The 22,010-nt window shown below is 38.8% G+C and overlaps 1 protein-coding gene across 6 annotated transcripts in view; it reads right to left on the bottom strand.

The window, feature by feature from the left end:
• PIK3C2G (phosphatidylinositol-4-phosphate 3-kinase catalytic subunit type 2 gamma) overlaps window positions 1-22,010 on the bottom strand; it is a 203,685-nt gene that overhangs the window by 121,355 nt on the left and 60,320 nt on the right. For all 6 annotated transcript variants that reach the window (XM_038154909.1, XM_038154910.1, XM_038154913.1 and 3 more), the window contains 5 exons: window positions 20,937-21,059; window positions 17,474-17,605; window positions 9,831-9,945; window positions 8,318-8,448; window positions 2,166-2,354 (listed from right to left, as the gene is read on the bottom strand). In XM_038154909.1, coding sequence (XP_038010837.1) covers window positions 2,166-2,354; window positions 8,318-8,448; window positions 9,831-9,945; window positions 17,474-17,605; window positions 20,937-21,059 — 690 coding nt within the window. The remainder of the gene's footprint in view (window positions 1-2,165; window positions 2,355-8,317; window positions 8,449-9,830; window positions 9,946-17,473; window positions 17,606-20,936; window positions 21,060-22,010) is intronic.

Raw genomic sequence — 22,010 nt, 5'->3', positions numbered from 1 at the left:
CCATGCCAGAAATCTTTGTGCAGCCAGAATGAACAATGGGTACACTGCAGCTGATGCACACTGAGAAGCTGGGGGACAGACTGAGTAATATTAAATACTCTCTGAAGCACCTGAAAGGGATAATATTCTGCACCACACCCTTTGAAGATGCAGAGCTGTATCTTCAAAGAGCAGTCAAGATCTTCACTTGTAGAAATGCCACCCAGACACAGAACCAAAATGGGGCAGAAGGTCTGATCTAAAAGCCTGGCATGCTCTGACAAACGCTATCAAATTCTCTTTCTACTCTGAACTCTGGAACACAGCACACTGCCCGTATACTCCTTTCTTCAAGGATCTTTTATAAATTACAATTGGATCCTAATAATTTAATAATGATAAATAACAATATTATGCTCCAGAATCTGATCTGTCAGGATCTTTGCTTCCACCATACCCACTACACATAAAAAAGACATGTATGCAAACATGTGAAACTGCTACTAGTTCAGATAGAAACCTGGGATACAAGTATTAGGAAACTGCATCCAGAGAAAATAATCAGTTTTAGATTATTAAATATCTATTTTTGATAATGTGGCAGTAAGTGTTTCAAGTCACAGTATATTTCCCAAGTAAAGCTTTAGAGGATGTTTATTTTTTTTACCAAAGGTAGAGCATGAAACTGAGATTGCAAAACTGATGCAGCTTCTGCTTACCCAAGACAAGCAACGGCTTGATAAGACAAATTTGCTCAAGCATTTCATCTGCATGTGTAATGTTTTTACAGGTCACTTAAAGCTGAATACCTCCCAGGTTTTTGGAGGGAATGTAGCTGCTGACACAGATTCTGTCCCCTGACATCTCTGTTACATCATGGGTAGGGCTATCTCCTGCATCAAGCAAGTGTCCTGACAAACAGCCAGCCCCCAGTGGGGGTGGAACACAAGGCACCTCAACAGAATTTATTCAACTGACTTCAAAGTTCCATCCAGTCTGCTTCAAAAAGATAGGTTACACGTGGGACTGTACGTATTTACATAGATTATTGTATAATCTAGAGATATACTTCAGTCCTCCTTATCTCCCCATTATTCACCTCATGCCTGTTGAGCAGTTTGGAGTTATGGAGTGCTGTGTGAGTGCTAAGTATTTGACTGATCACCTGTGACCAGAAACGGCCTCAGTCTGTTCTAGAGAATGAAATACTCTTTTCAGAGAAAAGAAAGAGAGAGAAATAGGGAAATAGAAAAACAGAGAAATAGAAAAGCTTCTCAGCCAAGCAGATGTGGCTGGCACACTCAAGGTCATGGCAAGAGCTGCAGCTCCATTTTCACTTTGGCCCAAAGAGAAAGGAAAGCACAGCCAGTGCACCAACCTGGACAGGGTGCTGAGCAAACAGCAGCACTGAATGAAGCAGCACGTGATCATTACTTTCCTGCGGGAATCAGAAAAAAAAACTTCCACAGACACTGAAGGGTTTGATCTGCAGCCTTGGAAGAAGCTTAGATTGGTGTAAAAATAACATACACAGACATTAAGCAGAAAAATCATCAACTTATGTTGCTATAGTTGTAGGAAAGAATATGCCTTAAGAAAGTGAGGAACTGTATTGATAAGATGGTGAAGGGTTTATAATGTAGGGGTGTGGTTGAATAGAGTAATCTAAGAATTTAGAGGTTGTAATAGAAGCATCTGTGTTGATGTGAGACAGAAGCCCATTGGACAAGAGTATCCACAGAGCAGCAAAATTAAGTAAAGGTGATAGGTTAGAAAATCAAAATAAAATCTGTGACAATTATCTATTGCTTTAGAAAGTTCTATACTGCCTTGTAACAAAACTTGTGACTACTGTGAGCTATAACCAACTGCTTGATCCTCTAAAATCTCACAGTCTTTGAGAGGGATGTTTATTTGAGCAATGAATTGTTCTTAGCCTAAATATGGTCCCATTACTTCATTAATTGCAGTGACACTGATAATCTTCTCAGCCAAGCAGGTGTGGCTGGCACACTCAAGGTCATGGCAAGAGCTGCAGCTCCATTTTCACTTTGGCCCAAAGAGAAAGGAAAGCACAGCCAGTGCACCAACCTGGACAGGGTGCTGAGCAAACAGCAGCACTGAATGAAGCAGCACGTGATCCTTCTGTTCATCCTCAATTTCCTACCTGGGTGATTCTCCCTTACCTGAAAGTCAGCAGCCCAAGTGCCTCCAGAGGGTCAGAAAACCTCCAAGCCCTCAGCAGGGCATACATTTCTGACACAGTGGTTCTGTCCCAGCTGGGTGCACTGCCCAGCACCAGAGGAAGGGAGCAGTTCTGGTTATTGCAGGAGTAGCGATAAAACCACAAGATTCTTCTCTGCTGCTCTGAGAGTCTGGAAAAGAAGATTAAAATTTCAGTTTGAAATTAAAACCACCTGAAGCTTTGTGTAGCAACAAACTTTATTGTACAGAGGGGCCAAGTCACACAGTACACTGCTTTTCAGCTGAGTACATGTTTTCCTTTGGGTAGGATATCATTTTCTGCAGACCAGCTTTTATAAGAAAAGTGATACTTATATTCTGGATCTGTCAGCCTTAGGTCATATAAAAATGAAGTGTCAAAGACACACACACATATATATATATATATGATTATTTCACATTCCAAGCACTCTCAATTTTCTTCTCTGCTGTCTCTATTGTTGGTGTTGTTTGTTTGTTTTTACTGGTTGGGTTTTTTTTGACAAAGAAGGTACAGTTGTCACTGGGTAAATTATTGTTACATCAATCTGCTACAAATCCTCTCTAACTTTTGTGGACACATAACACTGCAAGTCATAGCTTTCATTCCTGCCCTTGCTTTGACTCTTTAATGCAGGCGTGCCTATTTTTAACATATTTGCTTTTAAAATAATGTTTAGTCACATCTATGCGCGTACACAAAAACATGAGCACAGGTACACACATGCAGAGTGTGATTACCCCTAGTGCTGATATGAGTTTACAAAAGGGAAGAAAAGCTCCCAACAGAGAAATGAAATATTTGTTTGAGAAATGTAGCTTGCCATGCTTTGCTGTACTCACAAAGAAAAAAAAAGAAAAAAAAATTGCAATATTCCAGACTCCTCACAGAGAAATTACATATCTAAATGTCATCTTGATAAAATGGTCAGTCATCACACCATATTTCACCACAGCACAATAATTTCTGCCTTGTATCATCTGATTTGTCAACAATTCAGATGTCCTTGCCTCATGTATATTAAACCTCAGGTTCTGACACATCAGAAAACAAGAAAATAAATTTCCCTGGAGAGACAAGCTCAGACAACAGCCTTAATTTGATATCAGAGCCTTCAAAAGCAAACTCTTTTTTGAGAGTTTGATAGAAAGAGCAAACTGATCCCCAGTTCATACAAACAATTACTCAAACCAAGAAGAAAGTTGGTTTTCTTGGTCATATTTGACCAGGTTGGTGATGCAGCTAATAGCATAAAACAATTGTGACTTTAAAAACCCTAAATATTTCAGAACGAGGTGTGAGGGATCGAGTAGAAGGCAGTAAGTAAATAGTTTGCTCCCAGACAAGCATTTAATTATCCAGATGTGTAAACAGGGCTCAAAATCCAAGTGTTTACATTCTAAGGTTGTCTTCCTTCTAGTTGCAATGTTTTGAGACATTCTTAGCCAAAACAAAAAATCCTAGCCCCACTCCAACTGTCATGATTGTGTCCTTCACAGCTCATAGAAATGAGCTCCTTTGGCCCTGTAGGCACTTGAGAACTTTTTTCCTTTGCAATGTTGAATTGCCAAGTGTTTAGGAACAGAGAGCAGCAGCACAAAGATGGGCATGTTTTTTCCTGAGTGAATGTTAATTTCTTCCCTTTCGGAGAAGAAGCTCATAAATGTATGCAGAAGATGAACTTAACTGTGATACCAATCCTGACTTTCAGTAAGCAGCCCAGGAAAAGTGTCATTTTGGTAATGACTTCAAGGAACACCTCCAGAATTCATAGGATGTCTTCTGAGACAATAAATAGATGCCTTTGTGATCATGTGAAAAAGTCACTCAGAGAAAAAGAGATAAAAAGCAGGCCTAAAACTTCATTGCCTGTCTGGTTATCTTGTGCATTTGGATGACATTCTGCAGGACAGTTCAGGTAAAGGACCTCTTTCAAATGATAACTTGAAGCAGAGATTTCAGCTTTCAAACAGCATCCTCCAAACTAGGCAGTCTGTTGTTCAGATTAAAGCAGCTAAAGCTTCCACTGAGCTTGCAAAGGATGATAAGAAATCAATCCGTGTATCATGTTTTCTAAATAACAGATTTCTCTCTCTGACTTTACTCAGAGGCAATGCCATTTTCTCTTTGCATGCTTTAAAGATCAGAGATGAAATGAAAAGTGGGTGGGGCAGGAGTGTCTTAAGTTTTGATTTTAAGTTTCTTACTTGTAACAAAGTTTATATAAACATTTAATAAGACATTTAAGATATTAAAAATATTTTGCATACATATAGGAGCTGCAGATTGTTAAGCAAATAAGGGCATTTCATTGTCTCAATAGGGTTAAGATGCTATTTTGGATAAAAGTTAAGTTTATGTTTTTTTAGGTGGTGCATATTTAGGTGTCTCTAAATTGGAACACCTGTCTATTTAGGTGTATCTAAATTTCCCTCCATGTGAGATAGATATTAAATATATATAGCCTTCTTCTTAACATGAATAAAAGCAAAATACCTTATAACCTAAATAATTCAGTAGTTTTCTGTTCAGGATTTGATTAATCCCTTTAGCTAAACGAAGAAAACAGCTTCTCTGAAGGCTTGGTTAGCTGTTGTTTTTACTTTTTTGGTGAGAGGGGGAAAGAGCAAAAAATGAGTTTAAACGCTTCTGATCTGCTTTTGCTGTTCACTTTAAGTACTAAAGGAGAACAATACAAAAGGCAAAGAGAGGAGAGAGCAGCAAAGATAGAAAACAAAAATTTCTGTCCCCCAGCACTGATTTTCATTTTAAAGTTTCTCTTCCGTGGACAAACTAGAAAAGAACTTCCACTGTTCACCCAGCTGGAAGCAGATCTAATCCCACCTCATTACAGGATTTTTTGTGACTGCAGGTAAGCAAACCAGATCCTTTGCAGGCAAGTGGCAAAAAGGAAAAGGGAAGCTGGAAGAGAGGGAAGGAAAGGTAGAAGGAAAATAATGAATGAAGAAAATGAAGATGTAAGAAACCAGACTGGCATGATCCTGGCTTCAAACCAGTCTCCCATCCCTTCACTGGGACACACTGGGCAAGCAGGCTGCACCAGGTTCAAGGAGCAGCCTTAATCTCAGCTGCAGAGTTTCCTGGCGCTTGTATTTCAAACAGAGTAATCCTAAAAGGAATCAGAAGCTCCCACCTGAAATGTCTGCAGGTCAGCCAAAGCAGCTGGCAGTAACTAATGACCTCTCCTCTTGGCTCTCTCTGGTCTGGCTTGGTGATGATGCCAAAGATCAGAGCGAGGGGCTGCGAGGAGCACAAGAGCCACGTGGGTATGTTCATTTCCTTCAGTCCCACTCAGCAACACCTTCATTAATCAACACCCAAGAGATTGGATGAGACTGGAAGAGTTGGCCACAGGGACCAGTGGTCTGAGCAACCTACCAGAAAGACAAGAGTCTGAGCTCCTGGGAGGACCACACGTCTGGAGCAGACACACATCCATGTCCCAAGAAGAGGCCCAAGCACGAGCCAACAGCTCTGTGTAGCTGTGGACCTTGAGGGTTTTTATGTGTTTTGTATGGGTTTTTTTTTATGCTGAGGGTGTCAGCAGCTGGGGAGAGCAGGGAGGTCTGGGTCCAGCTACTGGGTAGACTAAGCACAGCTACTGGGGTAATCAATTTTTGGAGAGTATATATAAAAATATATTGTATTTGCATCTATTCCAGCAGCAGACTTGGATCATGACCCTGCAGAGAGGAGGAACAGAACCAGGCTGTCTGTGCTGTCAGTTTTGTGGCAGTGTTGGATTTATAACACTGCTGGATTCAACAAGCATGCAGCTGTCTGGTTTTAACCACTGTTTCTTCCTTTTTTACCATTGCTTTAAGAATTTTCTGTCCATTCACATATTCCCTCTGCTTGCAGTAGGGTGAACAGAAGGATCCTGACAGACTGAGGAAGGTTTCTTGTATGCTCTGACACAGACACCTACTTACTTCAAAGTCATATTTGAGGCTTGTAAGCCTGAAGCATCATCACAGTGATACTGCCAACTAAAAAGCTGCCTAGATTCCTCTCTTTTTCTTGACAAATGGAAAAAAAAGAAGAAAAGAACTCTTCAGATAACCTGGCAATAATGCGTTGGGATACTAACATGCTACAATTTTTTAAGAGACAGTATTTCATGAATGAGAAAGGTTAAAAGAATTCCTCTGATACTGATACAACAATATTTACAGGCTGACAGATTCCTCTGGATTAAAAAAGTACCAAAAAATGGAACTGCTTCATTTAAACCCCAGATCTGTTACCCTTCCTCTGATGACTCATTTACTAGACCATCTTTGCCTGTAAAACAGGAGAACAGAAAACAGCAAACTATGGGAAAACACAGGATTACCACTGCCTTTCCTCCAAGGACCTGTAACTGAACTTAGCACAGCCTAAACTCCACACTGGTGGCTTTTCAGTGGTCTCTCCCCTTCATATTCCCACAGAACCCAAAATTGTTGCATTATGGATGTCATAGGATCAACCCTTTGCTGGTCTCTTGCGAAGCCTATTAATGAACCTCCTCCTATCCATGAACTTGTGTTTAGCCTTCACAAATGTGATGTTGTCATCTGCCGTCACAGCTTTGTGACAGCAGCTTTCAAAAGCTCACCACTGACTGTCTAAAGAAGCACTGTATTCCATTTGTTGAGAATTGATTCCCTGCTCATTTCATCGAAAGTTCAAATATTGTAGGATTTGATGAGGCATTCACCTTGTCTATCACCATCATGATTTTACAAAAATTCACTGTACATACACGGACATCCTCTAGTCTTCTCTCCAAGCTACAGTCTCAGTGTTTTTAGCTTCTCTTCTCAAAGAGAAGCTTAAGCCCTTCCATGATATTTGTTGCCCCTCTGTGCACACTTTCCACATCTACTGTGTCCTTCCTGAGTCTTGAAGACAGGAACCATGTAGCATTCTCAATAAAATGGACATCAAGGTTTTAGGCAGCAGAGAAATGGCATGAGCTGTCTTCTTTGACAAATTACTTTGTACTTTGCTAATTTCTTAATGATCTTATTCCTTCTTACTGAAATCACATTTTTGACATGGTAACAGAGGTCACAGGCATTGGGTTGGAAGTTCCCTAAATCATTCTGAAGCATATTTTGTAGATGGAAATTTCACTGTCACCGTGGCTTTTAATAATTAAATACTGACATCCCATTCACATTTTAAAACAGAACAACAAAACCTCAAATCACAGATCCCGTGGTTAATAAAAATAACTTTACATTTAATTTGTCTTTGTAAAAGTTGAGTTAAACATGAAACACAACTCTTTTTTAAAATAAATTAATTTTAAAAACCCTCAAGCCACCAACATAGAAATCAGCACAGAAAAATCTTCTTAGCAGATACATCATATCCCACTGAGAGTGTTGAATTAAGTTGTTTAGTTATTGCAAAACTAATGGACCTTTTGACCTTTGATGGAGGATTAATTCCCACAATTAACTGCCATTAGTATAATGGCTCTCTGTAAGCACCTGTGTTCCAAATTCCACTGTGATTACACCCAAGATTACTTTATGCAGTACATAATCCTAATTGGTAGTACAACATTCATATAGCAGAGCATACTAATTCAGTTCAGAGTGTGTTTTGTACCACTGTGTCTCTATCCACCTTCTGTGAAAGCTGAAATTTCCATACTTCTTTCCTTGCTTATAACTTGAAACAGATTTTTCAAAAACCATTTCCCAGCTCCATCTGAAGTTTCAGTGCTTAATAACTAAAGGAGGCCAATTTCCATAGAATCTCAAGGTGTTCTTGCTAATACTGATACAGATGTACTGCATTACCTGAAAATCTTATGTTTTGAATGAAAAATTAGTTTCTTGCCTCAAAGACATGAAAAGATCTAGTAATAGAAAGGGAAAAACAATCCTTTTCTAAACTGATAAAATACACTGCCACCTCCAGGGCCTTGTTAGGCCTTGCTGTGATCTGTTCTTTCATTTAGAGGTGTTACTTCTCAAATCAGCCAAGCTAGGCTCCTTCAGAGGAAAATTTTAACAAATTGGATACATTTAATTGTGATTGATAAGGTAAGTACAGCACAGCAAGAAGCTGCAGGGTTAGGTGGGGACAACTTACAGCAAGAGAGAGTGTTTCTGTGAAAGTCTTGCAATGTGCTTCAGGCACTCTTGGGTAGGCTCTACAAGATCACCTCTTCTTTCTGCAGGTTCAGGTTTAATGAACTCCAAATCAGCTTCTGGGAAGTCAATCTTTATTTAAAAAAAAAAAAAAAACAAGAAAAGAAAGAGGGGAAAAAAAAGACAGAAGGGTTTTAGCAATGTGTAATCTCTAAATACAAGTGCCAATAAATGTTATCTTGGATTTGTACAGGGAGTATACAAAGTATGACAAAAAGAAGGGGGGATAATTATTTGAGGATGCTCACTGTATGCAACATGTTACTCGAAATTTTTGGTGATAAATTCCATCCACAGAAATCAGTGGAACCTAAATTTCCTGAGGAAATTTCAGCTATCATATTGCAATTTTATTAGAACTGCATAAGCTCAAAACTGAAGCAAGTTCTTACTTTTTGCCTCCTTTTTTTAATGAGATAATTCTTAAATGGAAACCTTTCAATAATGTAGGTTTGTTTTGTTTTTTTGAAAAGTAAGGCTATTTCTGATGTGTAGTTTGTCACTGCAAGGGATGGAAATCAGATTCCTGATTTCTCTTCTGGATGTTCAATTTATAAATATATTGTATAGCATTTACCAATTTTCCATTCTTACACATGCCTGTCAGAAATTAGGGATCATGTTTTTTAAGACACAAAGAAAGCAAACATTCAACCAAAACGACAAAGCTTGAGGTACTTGAAAATTTGAGTAGACTTATCTGCAAATTCAGATTTTTCTTCATAATTCAGCTCAGTTTGCATCCAGCTTTGGTCTATTAATGCACACCAAACTGTCTAATCTGTATCTACTTTTTCTTTTAAGTATTTGATATGCATCACTCTTCTAAAAGTTAACAAATTTATTCCCTATAAAACACTCAGTCACCTCGCAAAACTGGATGATCTTTAAGGCCTCTTCCAAGACACCTTAAAGATCCAAGCCTAGATTTTCCAGCATATTCACAAATTGTGATACTGCTATATGGCTGGGAATAACTAAAAATGGGGGGGGTCCAGAATGAGAAATCCTGTTTCATTTCTTTCAGTAGATATAAATTAATAGTCATTTACTGTCTCAACTTCCCTGAATTATTAACAGGGGGAGCTATTTTAAGGCATGGTCTTTGACTGAACTCCTCAGCCTGGAAAATCCCCTTTTGCTTGTCTGTTAAAACAAGGCTATTTTTAGGCCAGGCTCATTTATCTGTATTATCTGCTTTTACATTTCGTTTGCTAACAGACATTAGGATATTTAAATACAAAAACCACATTGGCTTTATCCCTGAAATACCCAGTTGCTAAATCCACCTGGAAAGGTGACAAAACAACCGTGCAGACCTGATGAAATTCTTTGAGTGGCTGTAATGGAAATTGGATTTTGAGTTTGGGTGGTCTGGATGAGCTGTGGGAACACCCCTTTTCCTTGCACTTTGTTAGAAAACAAGCCTTTGCTTTGCTTTCTGGCTTCCTCACCTGCAGGGTGGCTGAGGTTGGTGTCTCAGTGCTGCAGAGGCCCGGGGTGATCACTGCTGTGGGGGGCGTGCTGCAGGGTGCCAGGCTGAGCAGCACGGTTCCGTGGACCAGCCTCCTGCAGGAAACAGAGAAACACTGCACTGTAATCACTGAAATCCCACTGAAGACATGGAACTGCAGAGCTCAAAGGACAAGCAAAAGGAGGGCAAACCCTTTATCTTTATGTGACTAGTACAAATCTGGCCTCAGCCAGTACAGTATTGTATTTTCAGGGATGCCCCAACGAAGACAGGAATGATGAATCTGACTCCATGTTCTCAGAAGGCTAATTTATTACTTTATTATACTATATTATATTAAAGAATACTATACTATACTAAAGAATACAGAAAGAATACTCACAGAAAGCTACAAAGATAATTATGAAAACTCATGACTCTCTTTCCAGAGTACTGACATGGCTTGGTCCCAGTAGGACAATGAGTCAAAACAACTCACACCAGAATCCAATGAAACAATCACCTGTGGGTAAACAATCCCCACCAAACACATTCCACATGAGCACAACACAGGAGAAGCAATGAGATAAAATTGTTTTCCTTTTCTCTGAGACTTCTCAGCTTCCCAGGAGAAAAATCCTGGGCAAAGGGATTTTTTCAGAGAATGTGAATGCCACAGTAGAGGTTGCGTCCTGATGGTCTCACTGCCACAGCAGCCTCTCTGCATTTGCAGGGTTCCTGAAAAAATTCCCTCTGACAAGACCTTCTGAGTCAGCTCTGCACTTCACCACTGGCTTCTTGTGTGACAGGGGCTGCCCTTTAAGTCAGGTGTAAAAATAAGGGTAGTACAATATTTCTGTCCCAAGGTTTGAGGGCAAATATGGTAGAGACTGTGAAGCACTGATAAAGGTGGAGGGCAGCATATTTATTCCACTAAAAGAAGAAACTCATGGCTATCTACTGAATCCATAAGGGATCCTTGCTGATTTTATGTGTAGGGAGGGGGAAGTATGATATGAGAGTCTCCAGAGAGCTGAAAGGAGTTGGAGTGGGATAGTTAGTACCACATGTGCCACATGGAGTTTTTGGACACATGAAAGGTTATGGTCTGAAGTACCAGTCTTAGCACTACACCTACAAGAAAGTCTTATCAGTAAAACAGGCATGCATGTGGCCAGCAGATAAGAAACCCAGCCTGAATGGGCAGGTCAGCACAATCCAGTCTAGAGAACTTAAATAAAATCAGAAAGTTTGGGTGTAAATACTAAGCATAAAAAACCAACTCAAATTTAGATGGCAGTACCTGAATAAAGGAAGGTATCACACACTGGGCTTACTCCTTAATTTGACTATATCTTAATGAGTAGTGAGGTTGGAAATTTGATTACGTTCAGCACCTCTTCTTTTACTGACAAATAATTTTTATTAAGACCTTTTTAAACACTGCTCAGTCAAAACAACTGAGAGAATCACTAGATACTTCAGTAGCAAGAGCCAGCCAGGTAAATGAGGTCTGAATGCCCATCTTTCACCTAGGAGGAAGATGTCAGAGGTACAAGAGACACCAGATGGACTATTTGATCCCAGCATGAGTTTGCAACATTGCTGTAAAGAAAGTACCTTTTGAATTACAAATTGAAATAAATTGCTTCAAGTCATCTGAAGAAGATTTAAGAAACTCCCACAAAGTGACTGTTACAGTCAACATAAATGAGTATAAACCTAATTCAGGACTAATTTTTCTTTTCCACTTCTTGAGCTGTTTGTGTAGGTAGCACAGACATTTTATTTTATCGTGAGAACAGAGATCAGGAGGATTAAAGACAGTTATTTTCTGAAGATTTTTTTTGCAGCTGTAGGTGGATTTGCAAGGGAATGGAGGCAGAAAAAGAGCTGCGATATGAACAAAATACTTGGAAGAAAGCAATTGTGTGATATAAAGTCTCTCTCATTCAGGTAATTGATGTGAATGAGGAAGTGATCAATGGTGATTCAAAGAGGTTTTCCTGTGATGTGTACTCAGATGACCTTTAATAAATGAGTTGCATCTCGTCAACTAAGCCTTTGTTGACAAAGATTTACATGATAATTTGATCTAATTGGCACTTTTGTTAGAAGGGAGAGGAGTAGCTGAGAATAAATGAACATGAAGACTAAATTACCCTTTTGAGCTCTCATTACTGCTAATCACTTTCATATTGTGCTCTAAAACTATGGGGGCCTTTAAAAAAGAATACATTCAATGGATTTTTTTTCCTGGGAAACCTGTGTAGACAAGTATAAGTAGTACAGACCTCAGAGGTGCTGTAGATTGTTTGGACCTTTCCTAAGCTCATTATTTCAACTCATTTACACCGAGAACAGATGTGGCTAAAGATGGTCCAGGAAGACAAAGAAGAATTGTTGAAGGCAGACGGGCTTCTCAGACATAAAGAAAATTTAATAGGAAAGCAAAAATCATGCAAAAAAAGCAAATCAAAGCAAGGAATTAATTAACTTCTTCCCATGGGCAGGCAGGTGCTCAGTCATCTCCAGAAGAGCAGGGACTCATCACAGGTAACAGTGACTTGGGCAGACAAATGCCACCACTCCAAATGTCTCTGCTCTTTCTCCTTTATCCCCCCCCAGTTTATACCCTGAGAATGATGTCCCATGGTCTGGAATGTCCCTCTGGTCAGTTGGGGTCACCTGTCCTGGCCATGTCTCCTCCCAGGCATCCCCAGCTTCCTTGCCAGTGTGGCAACAAGAAAAGCAGAAAAGGTCTTGGCTCTGTGCAAGCCTTGCTCAGTAACAAAACCATCTCTACATTATCAACCCTGTGCTCAGCATAAGCCCAAAAGCTCCATACCAGCCACTGGGAAGAAAATTAATTCTACCCCAGCCCAAAGCAGCATACCCAGCCAACTTTGGGGCACTACAAGCATAGCCAATATTCCTCAGAAAAATCAGCTTTTGGACACAGAAATGGAACAATAACAGGGGCCAAGTGGATGAATGAAACAGGGAAAAGATGCATCATTATTTTAGAAAAAGAAGGAGGTGAGAGGGCAGGATCCATTGAGAAAATGAAAGAATTATCATCATGAGCATGATAACCATATCCTTCAGTGAACAGACAGACTCTTCTCTCTGCTACTTGGTTCTGCTGATGAGCTCAGGAAGGTCACTCCCTATTCCACCTACCATTCCAGTTTTTCCATCTCTGAGGTGAGGGTAATGACCTTTTAAAGACTCCTAGAATGATCACAGACACAGAAAATGGCTTTCATGTAACAACTTCACTACCAAGCAGATCAGAAAGTGAACATCCTGCTCTGTGCCTGCTGCCATTTATTCATTTTGGAATTACACAGATTCCCTTCTCTTCTTTATTACTAAGTTAAAATAACCTTCCCATTTGCTACAGAAAACGACATTGCTATTTAAAGGCAGCTCAAGTTATCCTAAGCTGATAAAGTCAATCTTATGTCCTGAAGTCCCATGGCAGACTTTTCCCCACAAGAGGAAAGTTTTGACTGCTTGCTCTGTCTGATTCAGAAACACCAAAATAAATTGTGGCAGAATCAGTGAAGCCAGAGCAATGTGGGGAAACTGTGGGGGACATTGCAACTCCACAGCTGCCCCAAAACGATGGATTTCTGGTTTGTTCATCAGCTCTGAATCACTAAACTGTTCAGCCCAAGACAGTAACACAGTTTCTGATGTGAAGGAATGGAAGGTTGGCACACCAAACGCTTTTTGAACTGCCTCTAGCATCTAATGAGACTTCTTGATAGGGATGCACCACCAAAGGCTCTACTGGCACTGATTTAGGGCTGCTGTCTGAAGTCACCTCTCTGAAAAGGCTGAGAAAAGCAGATATGATGGCTCACCTACTGGGCAAGCAGGCAGCTACACTCAGTATCACCATGTTCATTCAAAAAGGTACGTAACATTAGAGAAGGGTTACTGCTCAGGCTGAATAAAATGGGAAAATCAGGAAAAAGGACTGTGTAAAAATAATGTAAGAGTTCCCAAACCTGACATTATAAGTCTCAGAAGTTCAGAGTTGAGGTTAAATTTAAAGGAAATGCAAATCTGCTAAAATATATGAAAAATCCTTTTCTATATCTTATGACTCAAGCAATCTTAATTCTGCATTGGAATGATACTGTGAAATAACTCAAATACTACAGAGTTATAGAAAATTCAAACTAGAGACACTTTTCAACCACAAATTAATGCTAAATATAATGCAGATATTTTTAAGGACCACAACCTCCATCCTCACAGTTTCTGGTTTAAATATCTTCCCTAAATTTCTAGGATAAATTTGTAAGAGATAATTACGTTGAGTACGAAACTATTCCAGACTTCGAAAAAAAATTTACATTTATGTTCCTGATTACTTCGTAATTTTTGTTCCAAAAATATGAAATCACAAAATTACCTCACAAGCAATGATTTTAGAGTAAACAACTCCATTTAGACAATGCTTGGAGATCACTTTCAGGAAGTCAGTTTGATAAGCAGGAGTCCCAACACATGTTTGGCTAAGACTACAGTGTGTATCCAGCAGCTAATCATGCCATAAATCTGCACACTGCAAGAAAACTGTCAGAGGAGTGCAAGATAACACTAGAATTCAGGAAATAATGTAAATTAAGCAAATTTGAAGTTTGCTAAACATCTGTTCACTGACAACAAAAACCCTAAGGCTGGCCAAATTCTTAAGGAGGATTTTACCTCCTCAAATTATGTGGTTTCAAAATGGACCAGGTAAGAAGAAGAGATTGTAATATAAAATATTAAGTAATATGCTTTAAATAAAGAGCTAGATTTGTTTCTTTATAAATATATATATATATATATACTTCTCATCCAATCTGATAAGCATTTTTTGGAGGAGAATGGGAGTAGTAAACTCTCAGCAAACAACTGCAGGCCTTTGATCTGGCAAGAAACTTCAACACGGTCGTGTTCTAAAGCATGACAAACTGCACACCTCTTGAAACAGATGAAAAGAATTTGTATACTTGTTAAGTTCATACTTTTTAATCTTCAGTTCAATTTAAATGTAGGGTATTAAATTAGAAAGAAGGGACACAACCATACAATGAAAATAATGATTTGGGAAGATAAATTAAACATAAAATTTACAAAGAGGAGCAAATCAGAGACTTTTTAAGAAGTGTTCTTTTGCCCAAACAGATCAAGATTCTAAGTAATACCTGGGAATAATACAAAACTGTTTTTTCCCCTTCTCTCTTTAACATAAGCCAAATAACTTTGAATAGAATTTCTATAGAATTCCTGTGGTTTTAATCAGACAATGATATAACAGGACAGAAATGAGGAACAGTATTTTAAAAAATTATGTTTGACCTTTATTTTCTTTTTCCAATGTTTAACAAAAAAATCTTTTTTTTTTTTTTTTTTGGTCAAGCATCCAAAGAGGAAAAGAGGAAAACAGTGTCTTTATCTTCACTGACTCTGAGAAAAGACCAACTGGGACAAGGATTTGAACCAGGATGTTTGATGACCCAGGCAAATACCTCAGGGCAGCTGGCTTCTTCAAAGAGCTTATTTCTGTCCTTTCCCCAATAAATTAAATTCTAGACATAAGAATGTTAAGGCTTTTTTAGAACTCACATTCACCTCTGAGGGAAGTTTTATTTTGAGAAAGTGTTATTTTCCAAGTTAGAAATGTTTTGTCAAAGATTTTCTGGTCAGATTTCTTTAATCTCTTTACACACATTTACAGAGTTTGTTATTTAAAAACCCTAATACCATAATCTTTGCAGTAATACAAGGTGCTCTTGACATATTAGCATGACACTGGAGGTACAAATCTTTTCTTGGTACATACTTCCAAGTTCAGAAGTACTCTATTGAAATAAGTCTGGAAAGTTTTGTTGCATTCCAGCAGCAAGTGGAGTTTCAGGGCAATTCTGGTTTTTCAAACCAGTCTGTCTATCAATTAAAATCACAGAGAATGGATAATCCTGTGGAGCTGTGGTTGGCCAAAGGAGAAAAAAGCATTTAGGCTCCTTTGTGGTAGTAATTACTGTAATTGTAAATGACACAGCTATCAGATTAGGGGGTGTTGAACGTGCTATTCCTAAATCATTCCTGCAACAACTCAACCTTGATTTCTGCTTTGAAGGGTCATTTCAGCTGTGATCTCTCCAATTACACAGCAAATGAAAGGAAAGTGGCCCTCTATCCCCTTCACTGTGCTGATTGTGTGCTCCAGGAAAGCACTGAGCCATTTTGCAGTCAAATTTTTCAAATTGCCATGGTGGTGTGGGGATCTACCTACCAAAAACCAACGTGCTTGCTCTGATAGTACGCATGAAAAAATATACCTCACAGGGAGCTGAGGACTTTCAGGCCTTCTAAAAGTCACTCCTCTTGAACTTGAATGCTGGAAAAGAAGAAAACCTCCAGAACAACACAGGTCCTCAAGAACAGAATCCTCCTATAGGAACCTTTGGAGGTAAATGGGGTAAGTGTTCCCTTATTAAGTTATCGTGCCTCAAACATTTTTCATGCTTTCTTTAAAAATGCATACACAATGGAAGAGTGAAGTGCCCTTCTTCAGGCTAACTATGAAAGAAAAGTAATTGAATAAATTGTCCCAGCAATCCTTGCAGCAGAGATTTTATTCAAGCTTCTTTCCTTCCTTCAAGATAAGTGCTTTAAACACTAAGTCACAAAAGAGCAGAGTAACCTTGAATTTTCTCTGAAAAGATGGAAAAAGCATCTAGCCAAGTCCAAATCATTTCCTACACCTCTCAGACTAAGAGCTCAAGGAAACACAAGGTCTATCAAATATAGCAAATTAATACATGCAGTCAGATTTTTTGTTTTATTTTGTTTTGAATGGTGATTGCCACCATGTAGAGAAGTAGATAAAGATTTCTCAAGGTAAGGAAAGAGCTACAGCTTAGAGGTAGAAATGTAGAAATCTGGGGGGCTTGAACATATCCCTCTGTTGCACTGAGGGTTTTGCAGGGCTATGGAGTCTAAATAAAATGTTCCTATCACTGCAAAGACTCAGTCTAAATTCAGATGCCTCAGTGCTATGGGAATATATTTAGAGCATTGCAGAACATTTACCTTGGATATTTGTACATCACTGCAGAGACATTCGAACTACAAGCACCTTCAAACCACTGTTACATCGTGCACTGTGCAGAAAGAAGTGGTTAGGAAAGAGAAGCTTCTAAAGTGGTGTGGACAGAGAAAAGTGCTCATTGTGGTCAGCACTAACTGTCCCAATTTCATTAAGCAGAATGAATGTCTGTGGGAACAGAAAAAAAACCAAAAAAACAAAAAAACACACATTGTGAAGAAGAGAAAGTGTTAAAGAGTTGCCTCAAACTGGAAAAGGAGAGAGGAAAAGAGAGAGGAGAAAGAAAAGGAGCAAAAAGAGAGAGGGAGAGAGAGGGAGAGAGAGAGGGAGAGAGAGAGGGAGGAAAAAGACATCTGTGGATGTGGCTCTTACTGGCACATCCAAAGCAGTTTGCTGTGAGTGACCCTCTCAGTCTTATGACAGGAGGTCCTGAAATGAGTAATTCTGTCTTTTTACATTTCTCCCTGGCTGAGTGCAACGCCATTCAAGAATGGTCTTCTCTTAAGGTCATACAAAACTGAACTTACTCCTTTGCATACAATGGGCAGCATGTCCAAGCAAGCACTTCTGTATTTTTAGAGGCACTGTTTGCTCCCAGTAGTTTTATTGTCAGCATAGTTTCCCTCGGAAGAGCCTTTATTCGTAGAGGGAAGTTGACCCTGAAAGAAAACCAGAAAAGAGAAAAAAATAAAAGGTAAAATATGAGCCTCATTACAACAAGTGGGTTCTTTCTACATTTTTCTACATGCTCTAACACATATATTGAGCTATAAATTACAGAAGTTGCACTCTGAAGGAAAATGCAACTGGCAGATCCCTTCAATACATTGATGAGTATTGGCAACCATTAACCTGAGTCACAGCATTTGAGAAGAGGCAGATAAAAACTCATTCACTTCAGTGGCAACTACTAGAGCTGGCAAAGGCAGGAAGAACTTAATTAAACTTTCCTTTGGAATTACCTTATCAGTGAAAGGCTATTTCACAGTAAGGAACCTGTTAAGGGAGAATTGTCAAGCAGCACTTATTGGCTGTCTTGTGTCTTCAGAGGAAAACACCACTTAAAAAACCAAGAGCTGCTGCATGATAATCATTCTCTTGCTCAGGTGTGCTTTGGTGGTGTGATATTTCTTAACCACAACTTCAAGGCAGATGTTGTCCTAACAGCAATGACAGATTTGAATTTTGAGAGAGAAAATTCATTTCCCATCAATATTCATCTTGACTTTGCACTGACCACTAGCTTGCTTGGTCATTCAGTTCATTTATACAGTTTATAACAAATTTATCTAAAATAAAAACTTGGAATTAATCCTATAAGCCAGATAGTTTCATGCTGTATGGAAAGATCACATGCGTAATTACCCACACAAGTCTGCATTTTCTTTTTCCTGAACAGATAATTTTCTAGCCTTTTCCATGTATATTCAGTGGGAGCTCAAATTTCATAAGCGGAGAGTAAAATAATTTACATTTTTTATCTGTATAAACAAAATCAATATAAGGAGCTAGGAGCTAAAAGGATTATTCCACATTGATAATATAATCATTAAGAAAACAAAAGATCTGCATAAACTGGAGATTAAGAAAACAGGCTAAAAGATAAATCTGAGTAATAGAGTGACAGAAGAATGCAACTCAGCAATTTTAAAAAGATATAGTCACACTTAAACAGCAAGCAAAAGTAAAAACTGCATTTTAAAAGTATATTAGCCTGTAAAACATAAGAATTATGGGTGCTAGAAGTAAGACGTGGTAATAGTGAAAGGAAAAAATCAGCATAGGATTTTGCTCCTAGCTCCAAATCTATCAAATTTCTATTGAATTTGGAAAAGTTTCCTGGAAGTGCTGAGGAGCTACTGAAAGAAATTAGATGGGTTTCAGCAGAAAATCTGAAGTACTCCGAATCAGCTTTAAAGTCAAAATTTAAGATCATGAGTCTTCCAACGTTTGGAAATTATGCAAATTTGCACACCTTCCTCTTTGAATAACAAAGCAAGACAGCAGCCATTTCCCACTCTTTCTGATTACCATGAACAGAATTGAGAAGCAATTCTCAACTGTCTTCCCACGTGTCCCTATTTATAGCTTTCAAGTTTGCTTTCCCTGTCTCATGAACTCTTCCTTACTCATAATTAGTTAGAAACAATTATTGGGAAACTGAACTGGCTTACCTGCTAAAAATAACTTGCTCTGTCTTTTTCACTGAGAGGCCAACAACATTTGTTACATAAAAATGTTTGACAGAGCTAACTTTGAAGAATTCATTAATGCTTTGAAGAGACAGTAATAAAAACACCAAGGCATGAATTTTGTGATACAGACAATTGTTAACACTCTGAACCTGGAGCAGTGAACAAAAACTCTCAGTATCATCAGTGCAGAAAGCAAATGCTTGCCAGAGTTTCCCTGGGACACATACACCACTACTTCTACCAGGAAAAGAGCCTGGAAATTCTGACAAGTTTCACATCCCAAGAGTTAAATTATGGGCCAAAGAGGACCAAAATTTCCCTTCTGGAGACGTGTGATACACAAAGAGGAATATCTGTATTGCTTTTAAGAACTTGTAGTGGTTTTGCTTTGCTAATTTGAGATTTCCTGGCCAAGATTTCCCAAGATTTTTTTATTTTTAACATGTTTTACACAAAAGCATGTACAGCTTCTTAGTAGTTCAACAGAATATCAACTCTCAAAGCCATCACTAATTAGGTCTTTTTGTCAGACACAGAGAAAATGACCAACAGCCTCTCCTAAAACATCCCTTCTGTAATGCAAAACCAAGACAGAACTTTAATTAATGCCTATCTGAATTTACCCAGTTGTGGGTCTCAGCCTTTGTGACTGCAGGAGGCTGAGCCAAGTGGGTGAGTAAGAAGAAGGGATGGAACTCTGGCCAGAAATGAGACAAAGAAGCTGCTCACTGAGAAGGTGTCATTCACAGGTATCAGATAAAGTTATACAACTTGTTTCCTAAAAGCACTCAACACAGAAAAGCTCTGGGGCAATCCAGAGAGAATGGAAACAAAACAGACAAGCCAAGCAAAATAGGGAGAAGAGGGAAAACCAGTGCCAAGAAAGCATCTGAGGTGATGAATGGTTGGCTTAATGTTAATTCCATACTTTGTGTCTGTAGGTATAACATAAATTATGAAGGATGGAAAAAGAGGAGATGGTGAAATAAATACATTAAGAGCAACCAGCTAAGACCAAAGAAAATAACTAAGAAATTTCAGCCACCAGAAAATGAAAGTGATGAGAAAATAAAGGGGCAAATTTGGACTTTAAACATTACAAGTTAAATGGTACCAGCCTGTTTGGACTCTGCATCAACAAGACAATCAGATTTTCCAAAGGTAATATACAAGTTCTAAAGCAAAACTTATCCTAAAATTCCAGTCTCAAATTAAGGTCCTCATTGTAAAACTGCACATCCTTCCAATAAAAAAAAGCCAAACAAAAAAAAACAACCAAAACCACAACAACAAACAACCAAATAAAATAGCCCTCCAAAATTAAACAAGCAAACCAAGAAATAAAACCCCAACCCAACAACCCAAACAGCCTTGTCTGGTAAAAAAAGGATCATGAAGAAAGGTTAAAGTAGATTCTCAAGCCGATTGTAGATGTATTAAAGGTAGATCCAAAAGGTGGAATTCCTCAAAAGAACAGAAATACAGCCTTTGGTTGCACCTGCTTTCAGTTCCAGCACTCCTGGATCCCTCCAGTGAACAAAAGCTGTTCACAGAGCAGCTCAGTTTAGCTTATTGTCAGACCAGGCTTACCTTAGTCCTATTTCCCTTCCTCTGGCTGTCCCATTTTTTTCTCATTCCAATCTCAGTTTCTGTGAATTCTGTGCAGTTTAATTGGCTCAGAAGAATATCCATAAAAAAATACGCTGTTTTTGGTTTTTTGGGTATTTTTTAAATGAATATAGGATGTGTAGTATCTGTCAGAACAAACATATATCAAACACAGACCAAAACTTACTTCTCATTCCAGTCAGCCAGGAAAAAGAAGGATTTTTTAGCTGGAGTATTTTTGCAAATCTTCACTTGACATATTATCTTCCCAGCATAAGTCAGTAAACAGGAAAAAGAGAAAACTTTGTAGCTACAAAGGAGAAAAAAAAATAATTGTAATATACTGTGTCCAGTATATTTGGTGTTAACTTATGAAAATCCATGCTTACATGAGAAAAGGAATTATAATAATTCATATCATATTAATATGTGCGTGGAGGAGTTTTTAAGTTTTTTGTTTTTTGTTTTTTTTTCCTTAAAGTTCTGAATTAAAGAGAAGTCTTAAAGACACCTGGCTTCTGTTCCAAGTTTTTGACATTAATTTTTTTTTCATTATTGCAGTGAATGAAAATTTGGACATAAGTGAAGTCTTGGTACTTGCTCATCCTAGAGTCAAACAAGAGATGTGCCACCTGGAGAACTGCATCCAGCTCTGGGGCCCCCAGCACATGAAAGACATGGAGCTGTCAGAGCAGGTCCAGAGGGGGACACAAAGATGCTCAGAGGGCTGGGGCTCTTTTCCTGCTCAGCCTGGAGAAGAAAAGGCTCCAGGGGGACATCAGAGCACCCAAAGGGGGCTGGGGAGGGATATTTTCAAGGGAATGTAGTGATAGGACAAGGGAAAGCTTTAAACTGAAGTAGGTTAGGTTTAGATTGGATATTAGGATGAAATTCTTTACTGTGAGGGTGGGGAGGCCCTGGCACAGGGTGCCCAGAGAAGTTGTGGCTGCCCCTGGATCCCGGGAAGTGTCCAAGGCCAGGTTGGATGGAGCTCTGAGCAACCTGGGATAGTGGAGGGTGGCACTGCCCATGGAATGGGATGATCTTTAAGGTTCTTTTCAACCCAGGGTATTCTACGATTCCTTTTATACCTTCTTTTCTCAATCTGTAAAAAACCAGATTAGTACTCAAGGGAATATATATAATTTTACAGCAGAATCATTCAAGTCCCCTGTGTTGGCCTTCAGAGGGTGAACTGAGCAGCTTCAGAGTGAAATTTAAGTCTGGGAATATCTCTTGATTCACATTCCTCTTGCTGAAA

This window comes from Motacilla alba, chromosome 1A, assembly GCF_015832195.1.
Source record: "Motacilla alba alba isolate MOTALB_02 chromosome 1A, Motacilla_alba_V1.0_pri, whole genome shotgun sequence".
Taxonomy (NCBI): domain Eukaryota; kingdom Metazoa; phylum Chordata; class Aves; order Passeriformes; family Motacillidae; genus Motacilla; species Motacilla alba.
This window is presented reverse-complemented; position numbering and strand designations above follow the sequence as displayed.